The sequence below is a fragment of the Oncorhynchus kisutch genome, linkage group LG2, assembly GCF_002021735.2.
Source record: "Oncorhynchus kisutch isolate 150728-3 linkage group LG2, Okis_V2, whole genome shotgun sequence".
In the NCBI taxonomy this organism is placed as follows: domain Eukaryota; kingdom Metazoa; phylum Chordata; class Actinopteri; order Salmoniformes; family Salmonidae; genus Oncorhynchus; species Oncorhynchus kisutch.
Genome location: NC_034175.2, coordinates 74,508,470 through 74,534,924, shown reverse-complemented (window position 1 = coordinate 74,534,924; position 26,455 = coordinate 74,508,470). Strand labels below are relative to the sequence as shown.

The window sequence follows — 26,455 nt, the reverse complement described above, 5'->3', positions numbered from 1 at the left end:
GACATAGCGAGAGACAGAGAGACAGAGAGACATAGCGAGAGAGAGACAGAGAGCAGAGAGAGAGAGACAGAGAGAGAGAGACAGAGAGAGAGAGACAGAGAGAGAGAGAGAGACAGAGAGAGAGACAGAGAGAGACATAGCGAGAGAAAGAGAGACAGAGAGAGACATAGCGAGAGACCAGAGAGACAGAGAGACAGAGAGAGAGAGACAGAGAGAGAGAGACAGAGAGAGAGACAGAGAGAGAGAGAGAGAGAGAGAGAGAGAGAGAGGGAGAGAGAGAGAGAGAGAGAGAGAGAGACAGAGAGAGAGACAGAGTGGCAGAGAGAGAGTGCCACGAGAAAAGGGCAACCAGTGAAGAACAAACACCATTGTAAATACAACCCATATTTATGCTTATTTATTTTATCTTGTGTCCTTTAGCCATTTGTACATTGTTAGAACACTGTATATATATATAATATGACATTTGTAATGTCTTTACTGTTTTGAAACTTCACTTTATATATTCACTTTGTATGTTGTCTACCTCACTTGCTTTGGCAATGTTAACACATGTTTCCCATGCCAATAAACCCCTTGAATTGAATTTGAATTGAATTGAGAGAGAGAGAGAGAGAGAGAGAGAGAGAGAGACAGACAGAGACAGAGACAGAGACAGAGACAGACAGACAGACAGAGAGAAAGAGAGAGAGAACGAGATTATTGTCAAGGCAGTATGGGTTGCACCACCGTCACTTGGTCATGTGACCCAAGTCATCAACGCTCTGCAGACGCCTCAGTCACATGATGTCCAATGTGGCTACAGAACCTGGCTACGAAATGTAGTAGGCGAGGGTTGACAGAGACTACATATGCAAAAACACTTTCTGTGCTTTCTGGGAGAGAAAAACATAGCTGGACGGATGTTTCTCTAGTAAACTTAATATTGCTTTTTGTTTTTAATTTTTGTAAAGCCGCTTGTGTCTGGTTAGCGTGTCTGCTTAGCTCTGGCCATAGAGTCGCCTGTGTGATCAGAGACAGAGTTACAGAGTGGAGAGAGCTACAGTTGGAAATTTACATACATTTAGGTTGGAGTCATTAAAAACTCATTTTTCAACCACCACTCCTTGTTAACAAACGGTAGTTTTGGCAAGTCGGTTAGGAAATCTACTTTGTGCATGACACAAGTCATTTTTACAACGATTATTTAACTTATAATTCACTGTATCACAATTACAGTGGGTCAGAAGTTTACACACACTAAGTTGACTGTGCCTTTAAACAGCTTGTAAAATTCCAGAAAATTATGTCGTGGCTTTAGAAGCTTCTCATTGGCTAATTGACATCATTTGAGTCAATTGGAGGTGTACCTGTGGATGTATTTCAAGGCCTACCTTCACACTCAGTGCCTCTTTGCTTGACATCATGGGAAAATCAAAGGTTGTATTGAATTGTGGACCTCCACAAGTCTGGTTCATCCTTGGGAGTTTCCAAACGGCTGAAGGTACCGCGTTCATCTGTACAAACAATAGTACGCAAGTATAAACACCATGGGACCACACAGCCATCATACCGCTCAGGAAGGAGACGCGTTCTGTCGCCTAGAGATTAACGTACTTTGGTGCGAAAAGTGCAAATCAATCACAGAACAACAGCAAAGGACCTTGTGAAGATGCTGGATGAAATAGGCACAAAAGTATCTACATCCACAGTAAAAACGAGTCATATATCGACATAACCTTAAAGGCTGCTCAGCAAGGAAGAAGCCACTGCTCCAAAACCGCTATACAAAAGCCAGACTATGTTTTGCAACTGCACATGGGGACAAAGATCATACTTTTTGGAGAAATGTCCTCTGGTCTGATGAAATAAAAATAGAACTGTTTGGCCATAATGACCATCGTTGTGTTTGGAGGAAAAAGGGGGAGGCTTGCAAGCCGAAGAACACCATCCCAACCGTGAAGCACATGGGTGGCAGCATCATGTTGTGGGGGTGCTTTGCTGCAGGAGGGACTGGTGCACTTCACAAAATAGATGGCTTCATGAGGTAGGAAAATTATGTGGATATATTGAAACAACATCTCAAGACATCAGTCAGGAAGTTAAAGCTTGGTCGCAAATGGGTCTTCCAAATGAGAAATTACCCCAGGCATACTTCCAAAATTGTGGCAAAAAGGCTTAAGGACAACAAAGTCAAGGTTTTGGATTGGCCATCACAAAGCACTGACCTCAATCCTATAGAACATTTGTGGGCAGAACTGAAAAGGTGTTTGCGAGCAAGGAGGCCTACAAACCTGACTCAGTTACACCAGCTCTGTCAGGAGGAATGGGCCAAAATTCACCCAATTATTGTGGGAAGCGTGTGGAACGCTACCCAAAACACTTGACCCAAGTTAAACAATTTAAAGTCAATGCTACCAAATACTAATTGAGTGTATGTCAACTTCTGACCCACTGGGAATGTGATGTAAGCTGAAACTAAAACTGAAATAAATAATTCTCTCTACTATTATTCTGACATTTCACACTCTTACAATAAATTGGTGATCCTTACTGACGTAAAACAGGAACTTTTTACTGGATTAAATGTCAGGAATTGTGAAAAACTGAGTTTAAATGTATTTGGCTATGTCACGCCTTGGTCTTAGTGTTTTGTGTTTTCGTTATATATTTGGTCAGGCCAGGGTGTGACAGGGGTTTACGTGTTGTATTTCGTATTGGGGTTTGTAGTATTTGGGATCGCGGCTGATTAGGGGTGTTGTATAGGCTTGGCTGCCTGAGGCGGTTCTCAATCAGCTGTCAGGTGATTCTCGTTGCCTCTGATTGGGAACCGTATTTAGGTAGCTTGAGTTTCACTTTGTATTTCGTGGGTGATTGTTCCTGTCTCTGTGTAGTGTTCACCAGATAGGCTGTAATTAGGTTTCACGTTCCGTTTGTTGTTTTTGTATTTATTAGTTATTTAATGTGTCACTTTTTTCATTAAAGTCATGAGTAACCACCACGCTGCATTTCGGTCCGACTCTCTTTCAACAAACGAAGAACGCTGTTACAGGCTAAGGTGTATGTAAACTGTATCTGTTTGCCAAAGTGATGTCATAAATAATGCAGTGTTATGCTGAGTGCAAAGCACAATAGAGTACATTAAAACAAAGCCCATAAGGAAAGCACAAACTGGAACAAAAACAGCATGTCCGACCACCCTACTTTATCTACAGGGTGTTATCTTTATCTCTACAGGGTGTTGTCTTTATCTATACCGGGTGGTATTTTTATCTCTACAGGGTGTTGTCTTTATCTATACAGGGTGGTATCTTTATCTCTACAGGGTGTTGTCTTTCTCTACAGGGTGTTGTCTTTCTCTCTACAGGGTGTTATCTTTATCTCTACAGGGTGTTGTCTTTCTCTAGAGGGTGGTATCTTTCTCTACATGGTGTTATCTTTATCTCTACAGGGTGTTGTCTTTATCTCTACAGGGTGTTATCTTCATCTCTACAGGGTGTTGTCTTTATCTCTACAGGGTGTTATCTTCATCTCTACAGGGTGTTATCTTCATCTCTACAGGGTGTTGTCTTTCTCTAGAGGGTGTTATCTTTATCTCTACAGGGTGTTATCTTCATCTCTACAGGGTGTTATCTTCATCTCTACAGGGTGTTGTCTTTCTCTAGAGGGTGTTATCTTTATCTATACAGGGTGTTGTCTTTATCTCTACAGTGTGTTGTCTTTATCTCTACAGTGTGTTGTCTTTATCTCTACAGGGTGTAATCTTTATCTCTACAGTGTGTTGTCTTTATCTCTACAGTGTGTTGTCTTTATCTCTACAGTGTGTTGTCTTTATCTAGAGGGTGTAATCTTTATCTCTACAGGGTGTTGTCTTTATCTCTAAAGGGTGTTATCATAATCTAGAGGGTGTTATCTTTCTCTACAGGGTGTTATCTTTATCTCTAGAGGGTGGTATCTTTCTCTAGAGGGTGGTATCTTTCTCTAGAGGGTGGTATCTTTCTCTAGAGGGTGGTATCTTTCTCTAGTGGGTGGTATCTTTCTCTAGTGGGTGGTATCTTTCTCTAGAGGGTGGTATCTTTCTCTAGAGGGTGGTATCTTTCTCTACAGGGTGTTATCTTTCTCTCTACAGGGTGTTGTATTTATCTCTACAGGGTGTTGTCTTTTTTCTCTAAAGGGTGTTGTCTTTATCTCTACAGGGTGTTGTCTTTATCTCTACAGGGTGTTGTCTTTATCTCTACAGGGTGTTGTCTTTATCTCTACAGGGTGTTATCTTTCTCTCTACAGGGTGTTGTCTTTCTCTACAGTGTGTTGTCTTTCTCTATACAGGGTGTTATCTTTCTCTACATGGTGTTATCTTTATCTCTACAGGGTGTTGTCTTTATCTCTACAGGGTGTTATCTTCATCTCTACAGGGTGTTATCTTCATCTCTACAGGGTGTTGTCTTTCTCTAGAGGGTGTAATCTTTATCTCTACAGGGTGTTGTCTTTATCTCTACAGGGTGTTACCTTTATCTCTACAGGGTGGTATCTTTCTCTAGAGGGTGGTATCTTTCTCTAGAGGGTGGTATCTTTCTCTAGAGGGTGGTATCTTTCTCTAGAGGGTGGTATCTTTCTCTAGAGGGTGGTATCTTTCTCTAGAGGGTGATATCTTTCTCTAGAGGGTGGTATCTTTTTTTAGAGGGTGGTATCTTTCTCTAGAGGGGGTATCTTTCTCTAGAGGGTGTTATCTATTACTCTTTGGGTCTTGTGGTTCCTCATATCCACCATACTTCTCCAATTCCATTTCATCATCTTATCAGCTTTTTAGAGATACTGTCTTTGCATATCCCTGCACACCTCATTAATCACACCTTGTATGTTTGTCATTAATCACACCTAATGTGTTTGTCATTAATCACACCTCATATGTTTGTCATTAATCACACCTCATATGTTTGTTTGTCATTAATCACACCTCATATGTTCGTCATTAATCACACCTCATGTTCGTCATTAATCACACCTCATATGTTTGTCATTAATCACACCTCGTGTGTTTGTCATGAATCACACCTCATATGTTCGTCATTAATCACACCTCGTGTGTTTGTCATTAATCACACCTAATGTGTATCTCATTAATCCAAAACTGTAGAGCAAGTGGATTTGAGATGTTTTTCTGACAATGGCCACTCATATTTTGCAAAGGCCTCTCTCTCTCTCTCTCTCTCTCTCTCTCTCTCTCTCTCTCTCTCTGCCCCTCTCTCTCTCTCTCTCTGATATGGCAGTTGTATGTTATCAATAGTCATCCATTTTGTTTAATTCAGTCTTGTTTGCTTCATAACTTAGAGTATCTACACAGCAAGATCTGGGTAACCCACCCACACACACTGATGAACTGTCATCATCCACTTCCTGGGTTCCCCTGTCTTACCAACTTACTTCCTGGTCTGTGTCCATCTCAGTGACCGCCCTCTGTCCAAGTCTTGTGACAATGATGTACAGACGTCCTACAGGGAGGCCAATAAATACAAAGTCATTTCTCTTTCTCTCTCTCTCTCTCTCTCTCTCTCTCTCTCTCTCTCTCTCTCTCTCTCTCTCTATTCCCCACCTGTCCTGAACCCTTTATCAGTCTCCCAGTCCTCCTCCCCAAAGTCAATCCTCTGTAAATCACAAGAGGGACAAGAGCCAGCTGGAGAGAGAGAAACAGACAGAGGGAGCAGATTGGTTGTGTGCTCAGTGGTACATTCATGGTGAAGATCATCCCTCCCAATCCCCTTAATCACATCTCACACAGAGAGAAAACCACGGCACCGACAGCTACCATCCTGGGACCACTGAGTTTGGAGAAGCAGAGAGATGGTGGCAGAGAGAGAGCGGGAATGAGGCACGGAGAGAGAGTGTTATAGTTTCCCGAGAAAAACTCAGGGCTATAGTCTACAAAAAAATGTCTAATTTCAGTGTTTCAATGATTTCATCCTCTATTTCCTCTGCCCTTCTCTCACTCTACTCCCTAACCCTTTCTTCCTTCTCTTTACCCCCAACCCCCACCTTTACATGTATTTCTCTTCCTCTTCCTCTTTGACCTTCACAGTTGCTGATAGGGTTTGAAAGTGGAACAGTAGTACAGTGGGACCTCCGGGCCAAGAAGGTTGACTTCAGAATCTACTACGATGAAGTAAGTTTCTCTGTCTGTCTCTTACACCCCCGCCCCCACCTCTCACTCTCTCTGTCTCTCTCTCTCTCTCTCTCTCTCTCTGTCTCTCTCTCTCTCTCTCTCTCTCTCTCTCTCTCTCTCTCTCTCTCTCTCTGTCTCTCTCTGTCTCTGTCTCTCTGTCTCTGTCTCTCTCTCTCTCTCTCTCTCTGTCTCTTTCTTTCTCTCTCTCTGTCTCTCTCTACGTCTCTCTCTCTCTCCCACTAACAGACAGTTGAACAGGTGAGTTCACCCACCTGTCCTGTCTGATGCTTACAGAAAGCTTCCTTTTAAATGGTTGCCTTACTTTGTTTCATTAAGGGCCCTTCCCAAGTATGTTTCTGTTAGGTCAGGCAGTCAGGCACGGTGTAAAGGCCTTACCTGAATGCATATTGACTTGTAACATGATGTTTAACCCCTCTAACCCCCTTTAACCCCTTAACCCCACCCCTCTCTGGTGTCTCCAGGTCACTATGACTCTCTGGTGACTCCAGGTCTCTATGACTCTGGTGTCTCCAGGTCACTATGACTCTCTGGTGTCTCCAGGTCTCCAGACCTCTCTGGTGCCTCCAGGTCGCTAGACCTCTCTGGTGTCTCCAGGTCTCTATGACTCTCTGGTGCCTCCAGGTCTCTAGTCCTCTCTGGTGTCTCCAGGTCTCTATGACTCTCTGGTGTCTCCAGGTCTCTATGACTCTCTGGTGCCTCCAGGTCTCTAGTCCTCTCTGGTGTCTCCAGGTCTCTAGACCTCTCTGGTGCCTCCAGGTCTCTATGACTCTCTGGTGCCTCCAGGTCTCTAGACCTCTCTGGTGCCTCCAGGTCTCTAGACCTCTCTGGTGCCTCCATGTCTCTAGACCTCTCTGGTGTCTCCAGGTCTCTAGACCTCTCTGGTGCCTCCACGTCTCTAGACCTCTCTGGTGTCTCCAGGTCTCTAGGCCTCTCTGGTGTCTCCACGTCTCTAGACCTCTCTGGTGTCTCTACGTCTCTATGACTCTCTGTTGTCTCCACGTCTCTAGACCTCTCTGGTGTCTCCAAGTCTCTATGACTCTCTGGTGTCTCCAGGTCTCTAGACCTCTCTGGTGCCTCCAGGTCTCTATGACTCTCTGGTGCCTCCAGGTCTCTAGACCTCTCTGGTGCCTCCAGGTCCCTAGACCTCTCTGGTGCCTCCACGTCTCTAGACCTCTCTGGTGTCTCCAGGTCTCTAGACCTCTCTGGTGCCTCCACGTCTCTAGACCTCTCTGGTGTCTCCAGGTCTCTAGGCCTCTCTGGTGTCTCCACATCTCTAGACCTCTCTGGTATCTCTACGTCTCTATGACTCTCTGTTGTCTCCACGTCTCTAGACCTCTCTGGTGTCTCCAAGTCTCTAGACTTCTCTGGTGTCTCCAGGTCTCTAGACCTCTCTGGTGCTTCCACGTATATATGACTCTCTGGTGCCTCCAGGTATCTAGACATCTCTGGTGTCTCTACGGCTCTATGACTCTCTGTTGTCTCCACGTCTCTAGACCTCTCTGGTGTCTCTACGTCTCTATGACTCTCTGTTGTCTCCACGTCTCTAGACCTCTCTGGTGTCTCCAAGTCTCTATGACTCTCTGGTGTCTCCGGGTCTCTAGACCTCTCTGGTGCCTCCAGGTCTCTATGACTCTCTGGTGCCTCCAGGTCTCTAGACCTCTCTGGTGCCTCCAGGTCCCTAGACCTCTCTGGTGCCTCCACGTCTCTAGACCTCTCTGGTGTCTCCAGGTCTCTAGACCTCTCTGGTGCCTCCACGTCTCTAGACCTCTCTGTTGTCTCCAGGTCTCTAGGCCTCTCTGGTGTCTCCACATCTCTAGACCTCTCTGGTGTCTCTACGTCTCTATGACTCTCTGTTGTCTCCACGTCTCTAGACCTCTCTGGTGTCTCCAAGTCTCTAGACTTCTCTGGTGTCTCCAGGTCTCTAGACCTCTCTGGTGCTTCCACGTATATATGACTCTCTGGTGCCTCCAGGTATCTAGACATCTCTGGTGTCTCCAGGTCTCTAGACCTCTCTGGTGTCTCCAGGTTTCGAGACCTCTCTGGTGTCTCCACGTTTCGAGACCTCTCTGGTGTCTCCACGTCTCTAGAGCTCTCTGGTGTCTCCAGGTCTCTAGACCTCTCTGGTGTCTCCAGGTCTCTAGACCTCTCTGGTGCCTCCAGGTCTCTATGTTTCTCTGGTGCCTCCAGGTCTCTAGACCTCTCTGGTAACTCCAGGTCGCTAGACCTCTCTGGTGTCTCCAGGTCTCTATGACTCTCTGGTGCCTCCAGGTCTCTAGACCTCTCTGGTGTCTCCAGGTCTCTATGACTCTCTGGTGTCTCCAGGTCTCTAGACCTCTCTGGTGCCTCCAGGTCTCTATGACTCTCTGATGCCTCCAGGTCTCTAGACCTCTCTGGTGCCTCCACGTCTCTAGACCTCTCTGGTGTCTCCAGGTCTCTAGGCCTCTCTGGTGCCTCCACGTCTCTAGACCTCTCTGGTGTCTCCAGGTCTCTAGACCTCTCTGGTGTCTCCAAGTCTCTAGACCTCTCTGGTGTCTCCAGGTCTCTAGACCTCTCTGGTGTTTCCAGGTCTCTAGACCTCTCTGGTGCCTCCACGTCTCTAGACCTCTCTGGTAACTGCAGGTCTCTAGACCTCTCTGGCGTCTCCAGGTCTCTATGACTCTCTGGTGCCTCAAGGTCTCTAGACCTCTCTGGTGTCTCCAAGTTTCTAAGACTCTCTGGTGCCTCCAGGTCTCTAGATCTCTCTGGTGTCTTCACGTCTCTAGACCTCTCTGGTGTCTCTATGTCTCTATGACTCTCTGTTGTCTCCACATCTCTAGACCTCTCTGGTGTCTCCAAGTCTCTAGACTTCTCTGGTGTTTCCAGGTCTCTAGACCTCTCTGGTGTCTCCAGGTCTCTAGACCTCTCTGGTGCCTCCACATATCTATGACTCTCTGGTGCCTCCAGGTATCTAGACCTCTCTGGTGCTTCCACGTATCTGTTTACATGGTGTTTACATGGTGTTTACATGGTGTTTACATGGTGTTTACAAGGTGTTTACATGGTTTTTACGTGGTGTTTACATGGTGTTTACATGGTGTTTACATTGTCTTTACATGGTGTTTACATTGCCTTTACATGGTGTTTACATGGTCTTTACATGGTGTTTACATGGTGTTTACAATTTGTTTACATGGTGTTTACAAGGTGTTTACATGGTGTTTACAAGGTGTTTACATGGTGTTTACATGGTGTTTACAAGGTGTTTACATGGTGTTTACATGGTGTTTACATGGTGTTTACAATTTGTTTACATGGTGTTTACATGGTGTTTACATGGTGTTTACATGGTGTTCACATGGTGTTTACAATTTGTTTACATGGTGTTTACAACGTGTTTACATGGTGCTTACACAGTGTTTACATGGTGTTTACAAGGTGTTTACATGGTGTTTACATTGTGTTTACATGGTTTTTACAAGGTGTTTACATGGAGTTTACATGGTGTTTACATGGTGTTTACAATTAGCTTACATTGTGTTTACAAGGTGTTTACATGGTTTTACATGGTGTTTACATGATGTTTACATTGTCCTTACATGGTGTTTACATGGTGTTTACATTGTCTTTACAATGTGTTTACATGGTGTTTACATGGTTTTACATGGTGTTTACATGGTGTTTACAAGGTGTTTACAAGGTGTTTACATTGTGTTTGCATGGTGTCTACATGGTATTTACATTGTCTTTACATGGTGTTTACATGGTGTTTACAATTTGCTTACATGGTGTTTACAAGGTGTTTACATGGTGTTTACAAGGTGTTTACATGGTGTTTACAAGGTGTTTACATGGTGTTTACATGGTGTTTACAAGGTGTTTACATGGTGTTTACATTGTGTTTACATGGTTTTTACAAGGTGTTTACATGGTGTTTACATTGTCTTTACATGGTGTTTACATGGTGTTTACATTGTGTTTACATGGTTTTTACAAGGTGTTTACATGGTGTTTACATGTCCTATTAATTTCTCAGAAAACCAGGTGTTTTAATCAGCGTATGCTTTGCTCTCGATTTTGACCTTACGCAAAATAAGCAGAGTAAGTTTGATTACATGCCTACTGCCATAATCAGTTTAATATCAAATAGTTTAATCTGTGTGTGTGTGTGTTGAGTCTAGGGAAGGAACATACGCATAATTGGATTGCATTATTGACTTTTACTGTGTAATTATTTGAATGTTACATGTACGACTGTCCATTTCCTTAGTTTCCCCTCCATTTCTGTACTTCTCCGGTTCTATGTCTAGTTATCGGTTTGAGGTGTTATTGATCCTGTTCACAGTTTTAATCAGTCCGGCTCTAGCCGTTTCCACTCTCCTTTAGCTCCAAAGTAGTTTAGTTTGCACTGATTTGATTTAGGTACTAGGGTAACCCTGGGTGAAGGGGTGCATTCTGTCCTCACATGGGGTACCAATGCAGGTAGGAGAGTTTCCACATACTCTTCCCTCTCTCTCTCTACCCTTAATAACATGCCTTCCTCTCTCCCTTCTCACGTTGCCCTCCTCCCTCTATCTATCCTTTAATGCTCTCTCTCTCTCCTCTCTCTCTCTCTCTTTCCCTCTCTCGATCTCTCTCTCTACCCTCACAATCCCTTCCTCCCTCTCTCTCTCTCTAATCTTTAAATCTCACTCTCTCTGTTTCTTTCCCTCTCCCACTCTCTCGCTCTCTCTCTACCCTCACAATCCCCTCCTCCCTCCCTCTCTCTAACCTTAATTCTCTCTCCCTCCAGGCTATCCATTCTGTGAGCTGGCACCATGAAGGGAACCAGTTCATGTGTAGCCACTCAGACGGCAGCTTGACTATGTGGAACCTGAGGAACACAGCCAGACCTATTCAGATCACATATCCTCATGGTGAGACACACACACACACACACGTACACACGTACACAAACACACACACGTAAACAAACAAACACACATCTACAAACACATGTCAGATGTTTGCTGAATACTCTTTCAGCTCTGATTGTGATGAGAAAACTCTGCTTCTCTGCCACAGCCTTGGCTGTATGTGGCTGTGATGGACTCGTCTGTGTGTAGGCACCATTATTTGACCCTTTGAACTATCTTATGGAAGACTCCCCCAGCACTATCTGTCTGCTCAAAGCTCAATAACCACAGGAAAGACACACACAGTCTGTCTGTCACACCGTGGACTGGAACAGTGGGCTAATAGGACAGGAACAGTGGACTAATAGGACTGGAACAGTGGGCTAATAGAACTGGAACAGTGGGCTAATAGAACTGGAACAGTGGGCTAATAGAACTGGAACAGTGGGCTAATAGGACTGGAACAGTGGGCTAATAGGACTGGAACAGTGGGCTAATAGGACTGGAACAGTGGACTAATAGAACTGGATCAGTGGACTAATAGGACTGGAACAGTGGACTAATAGGACTGGAACAGTGGATAAATAGGACTGGAACAGTGGGCTAATAGGACTGGAACAGTGGGCTAATAGAACTGGAACAGTGGGCTAATAGAACTGGAACAGTGGACTAATAGAACTGGAACAGTGGGCTAATAGAACTGGAACAGTGGGCTAATAGGACTGGAACAGTGGGCTAATAGGACTGGAACAGTGGACTAATAGGACTGGAACAGTGGGCTAATAGAACTAGAACAGTGGGCTAATAGAACTGGAACAGTGGGCTAATAGGACTGGAACAGTGGACTAATAGGACTGGAACAGTGGACTAATAGAACTGGAACAGTGGACTAATAGAACTGGATCAGTGGACTAATAGGACTGGAACAGTGGACTAATAGGACTGGAACAGTGGGCTAATAGGACTGGAACAGTGGGCTAATAGGACTGGAACAGTGGACTAATAGAACTGGATCAGTGGACTAATAGGACTGGAACAGTGGACTAATAGGACTGGAACAGTGGACTAATAGGACTGGAACAGTGGGCTAATAGGACTGGAACAGTGGGCTAATAGAACTGGAACAGTGGGCTAATAGAACTGGAACAGTGGACTAATAGAACTGGAACAGTGGGCTAATAGAACTGGAACAGTGGGCTAATAGGACTGGAACAGTGGGCTAATAGGACTGGAACAGTGGACTAATAGGACTGGAACAGTGGGCTAATAGAACTAGAACAGTGGGCTAATAGAACTGGAACAGTGGGCTAATAGGACTGGAACAGTGGACTAATAGGACTGGAACAGTGGACTAATAGAACTGGAACAGTGGACTAATAGAACTGGATCAGTGGACTAATAGGACTGGAACAGTGGACTAATAGGACTGGAACAGTGGACTAATAGAACTGGATCAGTGGACTAATAAGACTGGAGCAGTGGGCCAATAGGACTGGAACAGTGGGCTAATAGAACTGGAACAGTGGGCTAATAGAACTGGAACAGTGGGCTAATAGGACTGGAACAGTGGGCTAATAGGACTGGAACAGTGGACTAATAGGACTGGAACAGTGGACTAATAGGACTGGAACAGTGGACTAATAGGACTGGAACAGTGGGCTAATATGACTGGAACAGTGGGCTAATACGACTGGAACAGTGGGCTAATACGACTGGAACAGTGGGCTAATCGGACTGGAACAGTGGGCTAATAGGACTGGAACAGTGGACTAATAGGACTGGAACAGTGGACTAATAGGACTGGAACAGTGGACTAATAGGACTGGAACAGTGGGCTAATATGACTGGAACAGTGGGCTAATAAGACTGGAACAGTGGGCTAATAGAACTGGAACAGTGGGCTAATAGAACTGGAACAGTGGGCTAATAGGACTGGAACAGTGGGCTAATAGAACTGGAACAGTGGGCTAATAGAACTGGAACAGTGGGCTAATAGGACTGGAACAGTGGACTAATAGAACTGGATCAGTGGACTAATAGGACTGGAACAGTGGACTAATAGGACTGGAACAGTGGACTAATAGGACTGGAACAGTGGGCTAATAGGACTGGAACAGTGGGCTAATAGAACTGGAACAGTGGGCTAATAGAACTGGAACAGTGGACTAATAGAACTGGAACAGTGGGCTAATAGAACTGGAACAGTGGGCTAATAGGACTGGAACAGTGGGCTAATAGGACTGGAACAGTGGACTAATAGGACTGGAACAGTGGGCTAATAGAACTAGAACAGTGGGCTAATAGAACTGGAACAGTGGGCTAATAGGACTGGAACAGTGGACTAATAGGACTGGAACAGTGGACTAATAGAACTGGAACAGTGGACTAATAGAACTGGATCAGTGGACTAATAGGACTGGAACAGTGGACTAATAGGACTGGAACAGTGGGCTAATAGGACTGGAACAGTGGGCTAATAGAACTGGAACAGTGGGCTAATAGGACTGGAACAGTGGGCTAATAGGACTGGAACAGTGGGCTAATAGGACTGGAACAGTGGACTAATAGGACTGGAACAGTGGACTAATAGGACTGGAACAGTGGACTAATAGGACTGGAACAGTGGGCTAATATGACTGGAACAGTGGGCTAATAAGACTGGAACAGTGGGGTAATAGGACTGGAACAGTGGGCTAATAGAACTGGAACAGTGGGCTAATAGGACTGGAACAGTGGGCTAATAGGACAGAAACAGTGGGCTAATAGGACTGGAACAGTGGGCTAATAGGACTGGAACAGTGGGCTAATAGGACTGGAACAGTGGACTAATAGGACTGGAACAGTGGACTAATAGGACTGGAACAGTGGGCTAATAGAACTGGAACAGTGGGCTAATAGGACTGGAACAGTGGACTAATAGGACTGGAACAGTGGACTAATAGGACTGGAACAGTGGGCTAATAGGACTGGAACAGTGGACTAATAGGACTGGAACAGTGGGCTAATAGGACTGGAACAGTGGGCTAATAGGACTGGAACAGTGGACTAATAGGACTGGAACAGTGGGCTAATAGGACTGGAACAGTGGACTAATAGGACTGGAACAGTGGGCTAATAGGACTGGAACAGTGGACTAATAGGACTGGAACAGTGGGCTAATAGGACTGGAACAGTGGGCTAATAGGACTGGAACAGTGGACTAATAGGACTGGAACAGTGGGCTAATAGGAATGGAACAGTGGGCTAATAGGACTGGAACAGTGGGCTAATAGGACTGGAACAGTGGGCTAATAGGACTGGAACAGTGGACTAATAGGACTGGAACAGTGGGCTAATAGGACTGGAACAGTGGGCAATTAGTTTTATTTTTTAAATGTTTAAATTGTACTTTATTTGACTGGTCAGGTCAGAGAGAGAGCGAGATACGCTTCTTTCACCTCAGCAAGAAACATTCTACTTTGACTCTGTTCTGCTCTGGTCTGCTCTGGTCTGCTCTGTTCTGTTCTACTCTGATCTGATCTGTTCTGTGTTCTGCTGTTTTCTTCTCTGCTCTGTTCTGCTCTGGTCTGCTCTGGTCTGCTCTGTTCTGCTCTGTTCTGCTCTGGTCTGCTCTGGTCTGCTCTGTTCTGCTCTGGTATGCTCTGGTATGCTCTGGTCTGCTCTGTTATGGATCTACACTGTTCTGCTCTGTTATGGATCTACACTGTTCTGCTCTGTTTTGGATCTACACTGTTCTGCTCTGTTTTGGATCTACACTGTTCTGCTCTGTTTTGGATCTACACTGTTCTGCTCTGCTCTGCTCTGTTATGGATCTACACTGTTCTGCTCTGTTTTGGATCTACACTGTTCTGCTCTGTTTTGGATCTACACTGTTCTGCTCTTCTCTATGTAGATTATTATGACGTGAGGTTGTATTTTCTCTCTGATATGTTAGCTTATTAGCTGTTTACACTGCATTTTGAGAAGGACGTTTTATCATGAATACCGTAAGAGATGAGCCCAGTATCCTGGATGACATGCCAGGTCAGATCCCAGAGGAATGTATTCTGCCTTACGGGTGGTTCTCCCTGTACAAGTTGGGCCGTACTACAGTACATCTTGCAGGGTGCCACAGATTTCTACGGCACGTTATTTTAAGTGTCAGCCATTGTTGCCAGAATGACTCAATTTACCAATTCAATCTGTCACCGTCTACCAGAAACGGTAGCGGCTTAAACCTCAAAACTGGTAAAAGGAAGAACCACTGTACAAACAGTTGACTTGAGAAGAGGTAAACTTTGTAAACGACTTACATCTCGGTCACCCACCGCCGCCACATTAACCAACAACAACCCCAGCTTGTTAATCACAGTTACCATAGGAATTAGATAGAAACATATGCTTTGATGAGGAAAAGAGACAAAAAAATGTGTTGTTGAACAGAATATGCAAACTCACACAGAGATTGTTCTACTGTACTACTAAATTCCATGAAGGTTTGGATCAGTTTAGAATTACAGTTGATGACAGTGATTTTCTAATAACTATTATCAAAGTATAAAAACTGTAAACATTTAAAGGGATAGTCCACTTTTTGAGATGTTCCCTTTTCTCATCTCCCCCAGGGAAGATACTGAAGGAAGGGAGGAAGGAGTCGTGTAAGCCCATCCTCAAGGTGGAATACAAGACCTCCAGAAACAGGTAAACCAGGAGCCTCTAACAGGTAAACCAGGAGCCTGTAACAGGTAAACCATGTGTCTCTAACAGGTAAACCAGGAGCCTCTAACAGGTAAACCAGGAGCCTCTAACAGGTAAACCAGGAGCCTCTAACAGGTAAACCAGGAGCCTCTAACAGGTAAACCAGGAGCCTCTAACAGGTAAACCAGGAGCCTCTAACAGGTAAACCAGGAGCCTCTAACAGGTAAACCAGGAGCCTCTAACAGGTAAACCAGGAGCCTCTAACAGGTAAACCAGGAGCCTGTAACAGGTAAACCAGGAGCCTGTAACAGGTAAACCAGGAGCCTGTAACAGGTAAACCATGTGTCTCTAACAGGTAAACCAGGAGCCTCTAACAGGTCAACCATGAGCCTGTAACAGGTAAACCAGGAGCCTCTAACAGTTAAACCAGGAGCCTGTAACAGGTAAACCATGAGTCTCTAACAGGTAAACCAGGAGCCTCTAACAGGTAAACCAGGAGCCTGTAACAGGTAAACCATGTGTCTCTAACAGGTAAACCAGGAGCCTCTAACAGGTCAACCATGAGCCTGTAACAGGTAAACCAGGAGCCTCTAACAGTTAAACCAGGAGCCTGTAACAGGTAAACCATGTGTCTCTAACAGGTAAACCAGGAGCCTCTAACAGGTCAACCATGAGCCTGTAACAGGTAAACCAGGAGCCTGTAACAGGTAAACCATGAGCCTCTAACAGGTAAACCAGGAGCCTCTTAAGAGGTAAACCATGCAGCACACCCTGCACTACACCACGTCTGTACTGCACTAACCATCTGCTACTGTAGTGCCAGGCGAAGCTGGCTCGTGTCCTTTAAACCTCTTAGGGCTAGGCCGCTTTTTTCTCCACTTCCTGTCTGAATGACATGTCCAAAGTAAACTGCCTGTTGCTCAGGCCCTGAAGCCAGGATATGCATATAATTGGTACCATTGGAAAGAAAACACTTTGAAGTTTGTAGACATGTTTAAATAATGTAGGACAATATACCACAATAGATATGGTAGGAGAAAATCCAAAAGCAAAACCAACCGGAATGTAATTTTTTTTTGAGAGCCCTTACAATGGGAAGTATACATACTCCATTCTAGCTCTCAGGATGCAAATCCTATGGCTTCCACAGGGTGTCAGTAGTCTATGTTCAAGGTTTATTCCAAAACGAATAAGAAATAGGAGTTTTAGTACAGGGACACAGTCTTGGAAATTCGGGTATGCTCGCGACATGAAGACAGAACGCACCTGCTAAACCCGGATAACAATAGGATAACAATTTTAGCAGATGCGTAAGAAATATTATAGTTTTATTTTATTTAAAAAAAATGTTTTAGTAGCTACAACTTGTCTCATCGCTACAACTCCCGTACGGGCTCGGGAGAGACGAAGGTTGAAAGTCATGCCTCCGATACACAACCCAACCAAGCCGCACTGCTTCTTAACACAGCGCGCATCCAACCCGGAAGCCAGCCGCACCAATGTGTCGGAGGAAACACCGTGCACCTGGCAACCTTGGTTGGTGTGCACTGCACAGGAGTCTTCACCAATCTTTTATACCTTCTCCGGAACATAAATGTTGCTCGGACCTCAAGTTCTGTGAGGTGGAAGTCGCGAACCCAGGGTCTCTGATGGCACAGCTGGCGCTGCAGTACAGCGCCCTTAACCACTGCGCCACCCGGGAGGCCCCGAAATATTATAGTTTGATTACATTTTAGGGTATCTGAGGAGTAACTAGAAACATATTTTGACTTGTTGAATCAAAGTTTAGGTGTAGATTTTCAGATTTTTTTCTCTGCAAGTTGAACGAGTGGATTAGTCGATTCGATGGTGCCAACGAAACTGACGTTTTGGGATATAAAGAAGGAGTTTATCTAACAAAACAACACTACATGTTATAGCTGGGACCCTTTGGATGAAAAATCAGAGGAATATTTTCAAAAAGTAAGTGAATATTTAATCACTATTTGTAAATTTTTGAAACCTGTGCCGGTGGAACAATATTATTGTCACGCCTTGGTCTTAGTATTTTGTGTTTTCTTTAATTATTTGTTCAGGCCAGGGTGTGACATGGGTTTTTGTGTTGTCGTATTGGGGGTTTTTGTAGGCATTGGGATCGTGGTTGATTAGGGGTGTGTCGAGTGTAGGCTTGGCTGCCTGAGGCGGTTCTCGATCAGAGTCAGGTGCTTTTCATTGCCTCTGATTGGGAAATGTATTTAGGTAGCCTGAGTTTCGCTTTGTCTTTCGTGGGTGATTGTTCCTGTCTCTGTGTTGTGTCACCAGATAGGCTGTAATAAGTTTCACGTTCCGTTTGTTGTTTTTGTATTTATAAGTTATTTCATGTATCGCCGTTTTCTTCATTAAAGATCATGATTAACCACCACGCTGCATTTCGGTCCGACTCTCTTTCGACAAACGAAGAACGCCGTTACAATTATGAAGTGGGGTGCCTTCCTCAATCAAGAATTTGTTCTTAACTGACTTGCCTAGTCAAATAAAGGTAAAATAAATCAAATAAAATTCTGTCGGTATCGATAGTCTGAGAGTTTAACCACGTGGGATGGTTAAAAGATTCAGCAGTCTGTTCTGCAACCTTTGTCCTCTCGTAATTGAGGAAAACATGGTCCGTTGAGAAATTCTCAAGGTGGGGTTTTATTCGGAATTGCAGAAAAGGGCCTGTCCCAGGATGCCCGACCCTAACTGGGCTCACGGGCGGTCCTCTGATTTAGTTAAACTCAAAAGGGAATTGGAGTTTCCTTCATTAAAAAGTCCAAAATCACATTACACAATTTTACAAACAGTATCATACTCACTCATTCATCTTATACAACAATTAGATGTAAACGTCATATCTGAGGCTATTATATAAACAGCGTTATGGTAATGTGGCCACACCGTCTCCCATGAGCTTCCCCAAGTTGTAAAAAACGGACCAGTTCGTAGCTGGATTCTTCACCAATCTTTTATACCTTCTCCAGAACATAAATGTTGTTCGGCCCTCAAGTTCTGTGAGGTGGAAGAAATTCCTTTGTTCTCTATGAAAATTCACTCTGTCTCTATACTGTGGCCATGAGGAGGTCATCTCCTCCAGGAATTTACAACCTCTCTGACCACAGCAACCTAGTTTTAGGAGACAGAGAGAGTGGGATGGTACTCGCTGTACCCAAAGAGGGCAACGTCATGACACTCTCAACAATAAGTTGGGTGAATTTTGTCCCATTCCTCCTGACAGAGCTGGTTTAACTGAGTCAGGTTTGTAGGCCTCCTTGCTCGCACACTCTTTTTCAGTTCTGCCCACACATTTTCGATAGGATTGAGGTCAGGGTTTGTGATGGCCACTCCAATACCTTGACTTTGTTGTCCTTAAGCCATTTTGCCACAACTTTGGAAGTATGCTTGGGGTCATTGTCTATTTGGAAGACCCATTTGCGACCAAGCTTTAACTTCCTGACCGATGTCTTGAGATGTTGCTTCAATATATCCACATAATTGTCTCTCCTCATGATGCCATCTATTTTGTGAAGTGCACCAGTCCCTCCTGCAGCAAAGCACCCCCACAACATGATGCTGCCACCCCCGTGCTTCACGGTTGGGATGGTGTTCTTTGACTTGCAAGACTCCCCCTTTTCCTCCAAACATAACGATTGTCATTATGGCCAAACAGTTACATTTCTGTTTCATCAGACCAGAGGACATTTCTCCAAAAAGTATGATCTTTGTCCCCATGTGCAGTTGCAAACCGCAGTCTGGCATTTTTATGGTGGTTTTGGAGGAATGGCCTCTCCTTGCTGAGCGACCTTTCAGGTTATGTCGATATAGGACTCGTTTTACTGTGGACATAGATACTTTTGTGCCTGTTTCATCCAGCATCTTCACAAGGTCCTTGCTGTTGTTCTGGGATTGATTTGCACTTTTGTTTGGTTTGATTTTGATTTGCGTTTGGAAATTGCTCCCAAGGATGAACTAGACTTGTGGAGGTCTACAGTTTTTTTCTGAGGTCTTGGCTTGATTTCTTTTGATTTTCCCATGATGTCAAGCAAAGAGGCCCTGAGTTTGAAGGAAGGCCTTGAAATACATCCACAGGTCCACCTCCAATTGACTCAAATTATGTCCATTAGCCAATGAGAAGCTTCTAAAGCCATGACATAATTTTCTGTAGTTTTCCAAGCTGTTTAAAGGCAGCCAACTTAGTGTATGTAAACGTCTGACCCACTGGAATTGTGATACAGTGAATTATAAGTTTAATAATCTGTCTGTAAACAATTGTTAGAATAATTACTTCTAGGATGTACAAATTATATGTCGTAACCGACTTGCCAAAACTATACGGAGAGTGTATGTGGAGTGATTGAAAAACGAGTTTTAATGACACCAACCTAAGTGTATGTAAACTTCTGACATCAACTGTATAGAAAGCAAATGAAGCAAATGTGAGTCAAGTACTGGGACAGAGACATACACTATAGACTGGGACAGAGACATACACTATAGACTGGGACAGAGACATACACTATAGACTGGGACAGAGACATACACTATAGACTGGGACAGAGACATACACTATAGACTGGGACAGAGACATACACTATAGACTGGGACAGAGACATACACTATAGACTGGGACAGAGACAGACACTATAGACTGGGACAGAGACAGACACTTTAGACTGGGACAGAGACATACACTATAGACTGGGACAGAGACATACACTATAGACTGGGACAGAGACATACACTATAGACTGGGACAGAGACATACACTATAGACTGGGACAGAGACATACACTATAGACTGGGACAGAGACAGACACTATAGACTGGGACAGAGACAGACACTATAGACGGGGGACAGAGACAGACACTATAGACTGGGACAGAGACAGACACTATAGACTGGGACAGAGACAGACACTATAGACTGGGACAGAGACATACACTATAGACTGGGAGAGAGACATACACTATAGACTGGGAGAGAGACATACACTATAGACTGGGACAGAGACATACACTATAGACTGGGACAGAGACATACACTATAGACTGGGACAGAGACATACACTATAGACTGGGACAGAGACATACACTATAGACTGGGACAGAGACATACACTATAGACTGGGACAGAGACATACACTATAGACTGGGACAGAGACAGACACTATAGACTGGGACAGAGACATACACTATAGACTGGGACAGAGACATACACTATAGACTGGGACAGAGACATACACTATAGACTGGGACAGAGACATACACTATAGACTGGGACAGAGACATACACTATAGACTGGGACAGAGACATACACTATAGGCTGGGACAGAGACATACACTATAGGCTGGGACAGAGACATACACTATAGACTGGGACAGAGACAGACACTATAGACTGGGACAGAGACATACACTATAGACTGGGACAGAGACATACACTATAGACTGGGACAGAGACATACACTATAGACTGGGACAGAGACATTCCCTATAGACTGGGACAGAGACATTCCCTATAGACTGGGACAGAGACATACACTATAGACTGGGACAGAGACAGACACTATAGACTGGGACAGAGACAGACACTATAGACTGGGACAGAGACATACACTATAGACTGGGACAGAGACATTCCCTATAGACTGGGACAGAGACATACACTATAGACTGGGACAGAGACAGACACTATAGACTGGGACAGAGACAGACACTATAGACTGGGACAGAGACATACACTATAGACTGGGATAGAGACAGACACTTTAGACTGGGACAGAGACAGACACTATAGACTGGGACAGAGACATACACTATAGACTGGGACAGAGACATACACTATAGACTGGGACAGAGACATACACTATAGACTGGGACAGAGACAGACACTATAGACTGGGACAGAGACAGACACTATAGACTGGGACAGAGACAGACACTATAGACTGGGACAGAGACATACACTATAGACTGGGACAGAGACAGACACTATAGACTGGGACAGAGACATACACTATAGACTGGGACAGAGACATACACTATAGACTGGGACAGAGACATACACTATAGACTGGGACAGAGACAGACACTATAGACTGGGACAGAGACATACACTATAGACTGGGACAGAGACATACACTATAGACTGGGACAGAGACAGACACTATAGACTGGGACAGAGACAGACACTATAGACTGGGACAGAGACATACACTATAGACTGGGACAGAGACATACACTATAGACTGGGACAGAGACATACACTATAGACTGGGACAGAGACATACACTATAGACTGGGACAGAGACATACACTATAGACTGGGACAGAGACATACACTATAGACTGGGACAGAGACATACACTATAGACTGGGTCAGAGACATACACTATAGACTGGGACAGAGACATACACTATAGACTGGGACAGAGACATACACTATAGACTGGGACAGAGACATACACTTTAGACTGGGACAGAGACATACACTTTAGACTGGGACAGAGACATTCCCTATAGACTGGGACAGAGACATACACTATAGACTGGGACAGAGACATACACTATAGACTGGGACAGAGACATACACTATAGACTGGGACAGAGACATACACTATAGACTGGGACAGAGACATACACTTTAGACTGGGACAGAGACATTCCCTATAGACTGGGACAGAGACATACACTATAGACTGGGACAGAGACATACACTATAGACTGGGACAGAGACAGACACTATAGACTGGGACAGAGACATACACTATAGACTGGGACAGAGACAGACACTTTAGACTGGGACAGAGACATACACTATAGACTGGGACAGAGACATACACTATAGACTGGGACAGAGACATACACTATAGACTGGGACAGAGACATACACTATAGACTGGGACAGAGACATACACTATAGACTGGGACAGAGACATACACTATAGACTGGGACAGAGACATACACTATAGACTGGGACAGAGACATACACTATAGACTGGGACAGAGACATACACTATAGACTGGGACAGAGACATACACTATAGACTGGGACAGAGACATACACTATAGACTGGGACAGAGACATACACTATAGACTGGGACAGAGACATACACTATAGACTGGGACAGAGACATACACTATAGACTGGGACAGAGACATACACTATAGACTGGGACAGAGACAGACACTATAGACTGGGACAGAGACATAACTCTAGACTGGACCGAAGACAGACACTTTAGACGGGACAGAGACATACACTATAGACTGGGACAGAGACATACACTATAGACTGGGACAGAGACATACACTATAGACTGGGACAGAGACATACACTATAGACTGGGACAGAGACATACACTATAGACTGGGACAGAGACATACACTATAGACTGGGACAGAGACAGACACTATAGACTGGGACAGAGACATACACTATAGACTGGGACAGAGACAGAGACAGACACTTTAACCTGGGACAGAGACATACACTTTAGACTGGGACAGAGGACAGACACTTTAGACCTGGGACAGAGACAGACACTTTAGACTGGGACAGAGACAGACACTTTAGACTGGGACAGAGACATACACTTTAGACTGGGACAGAGACATACACTTATAGACTGGGACAGAGACTACATTAGACTGGGACAGAGACATACACTATAGACTGGGACAGAGACATACACTATAGACTGGGACAGAGACATACACTATAGACTGGGACAGAGACATACACTATAGACTGGGACAGAGACATACACTATAGACTGGGACAGAGACATACACTATAGACTGGGACAGAGACATACACTATAGACTGGGACAGAGACAGACACTATAGACTGGGACAGAGACAGACACTATAGACTGGGACAGAGACATACACTATAGACTGGGACAGAGACATACACTATAGACTGGGACAGAGACATACACTATAGACTGGGACAGAGACATACACTATAGACTGGGACAGAGACATACACTATAGACTGGGACAGAGACATACACTATAGACTGGGACAGAGACATACACTATAGACTGGGACAGAGACATACACTATAGACTGGGACAGAGACATACACTATAGACTGGGACAGAGACATACACTATAGACTGGGACAGAGACATACACTTTAGACTGGGACAGAGACATACACTTTAGACTGGGACAGAGACATTCCCTATAGACTGGGACAGAGACATACACTATAGACTGGGACAGAGACATACACTATAGACTGGGACAGAGACATACACTATAGACTGGGACAGAGACATACACTATAGACTGGGACAGATACATACACTTTAGACTGGGACAGAGACATTCCCTATAGACTGGGACAGAGACATACACTATAGACTGGGACAGAGACATACACTATAGACTGGGACAGAGACAGACACTATAGACTGGGACAGAGACATACACTATAGACTGGGACAGAGACAGACACTTTAGACTGGACAGAGACATACACTATAGACTGGGACAGGGACATACACTATAGACTGGGACAGAGACATACACTATAGACTGGGACAGAGACATACACTATAGACTGGGACAGAGACATACACTATAGACTGGGACAGAGACATACACTATAGACTGGGACAGAGACATGACATACACTATAGACTGGGACAGAGACATACACTATAGACTGGGACAGAGACATACACTATAGACTGGGACAGAGACATACACTATAGACTGGGACAGAGACATACACTATAGACTGGGACAGAGACATACACTATAGACTGGGACAGAGACATACACTATAGACTGGGACAGAGACATACACTATAGACTGGGACAGAGACATACACTATAGACTGGGACAGAGACATACACTATAGACTGGGACAGAGACAGACACTATAGACTGGGACAGAGACAGACACTATAGACTGGGACAGAGACATACACTATAGACTGGGACAGAGACAGACACTTTAGACTGGGACAGAGACATACACTATAGACTGGGACAGAGACATACACTATAGACTGGGACAGAGACATACACTATAGACTGGGACAGAGACATACACTATAGACTGGGACAGAGACAGACACTATAGACTGGGACAGAGACATACACTATAGACTGGGACAGAGACAGACACTATAGACTGGGACAGAGACATACACTATAGACTGGGACAGAGACAGAGACAGACACTTTAACCTGGGACAGAGACATACACTTTAGACTGGGACAGAGACAGACACTTTAGACTGGGACAGAGACAGACACTTTAGACTGGGACAGAGACAGACACTATAGACTGGGACAGAGACAGACACTTTAGACTGGGACAGAGACAGCCACTTTAGACTGGGACAGAGACAGCCACTTTAGACTGGGACAGAGACAGACACTTTAGACTGGGACAGAGACAGACACTTTAGACTGGGACAGAGACAGACACTTTAGACTGGGACAGAGACAGCCACTTTAGACTGGGACAGAGACAGACACTTTAGACTGGGACAGAGACAGACACTTTAGACTGGGACAGAGACAGCCACTTTAGACTGGGACAGAGACAGCCACTTTAGACTGGGACAGAGACAGACACTTTAGACTGGGACAGAGACAGACACTTTAGACTGGGACAGAGACAGACACTATAGACTGGGACAGAGACAGACACTATAGACTGGGACAGAGACAGACACTTTAGACTGGGACAGAGACAGACACTTTAGACTGGGACAGAGACAGACACTATAGACTGGGACAGAGACAGACACTATAGACTGGGACAGAGACAGAGACATCCACTTTAGACTGGGACAGAGACAGACACTTTAGACTGGGACAGAGACAGAGACAGCCACTTTAGACTGGGACAGAGACAGACACTTTAGACTGGGACAGAGACAGCCACTTTAGACTGGGACAGAGACATACACTATAGACTGGGACAGAGATAGACACTGTAGACTGGGACAGAGACAGACACTTTAGACTGGGACAGAGACAGCCACTTTAGACTGGGACAGAGACATACACTATAGACTGGGACAGAGACAGACACTGTAGACTGGGACAGAGACAGACACTGTAGACTGGGACAGAGACAGACACTTTAGACTGGGACAGAGACATACACTATAGACTGGGACAGAGACAGACACTGTAGACTGGGACAGAGACAGACACTGTAGACTGGGACAGAGACAGACACTGTAGACTGGGACAGAGACAGACACTGTAGACTGGGACAGAGACAGACACTGTAGACTGGGACAGAGACAGACACTGTAGACTGGGACAGAGACAGACACTTTAGACTGGGACAGAGACAGAGACAGACATTTTAGACTGGGACAGAGACATATACTATAGACTGGGACAGAGACAGACACGGTAGACTGGGACAGAGACAGACACTTTAGACTGGGACAGAGACAGAGACAGACATTTTAGACTGGGACAGAGACAGCCACTTTAGACTGGGACAGAGACATACACTATAGACTGGGACAGAGACAGACACTGTAGACTGGGACAGAGACAGACACTTTAGACTGGGACAGAGACAGAGACAGACATTTTAGACTGGGACAGAGACAGACACTTTAGACTGGGACAGAGACAGACACTTTAGACTGGGACAGAGACAGACACTTTAGACTGGGACAGAGACAGGCACTTTAGACTGGGACAGAGACAGATGCTTTAGACTGGGACAGAGACAGACACT

The 26,455-nt window shown here is 44.8% G+C and overlaps 1 protein-coding gene across 1 annotated transcript in view; it reads left to right on the top strand.

Annotated features, from left to right (window-relative positions):
• Positions 1 to 26,455, top strand: part of LOC109880766 (syntaxin-binding protein 5-like) — a 309,642-nt gene that overhangs the window by 189,971 nt on the left and 93,216 nt on the right. The window contains exons 7-9 of the mRNA XM_031801429.1: positions 6,053 to 6,136; positions 10,926 to 11,049; positions 15,633 to 15,708. Of these exons, the coding sequence (XP_031657289.1) occupies positions 6,053 to 6,136; positions 10,926 to 11,049; positions 15,633 to 15,708 (284 nt within the window). The remainder of the gene's footprint in view (positions 1 to 6,052; positions 6,137 to 10,925; positions 11,050 to 15,632; positions 15,709 to 26,455) is intronic.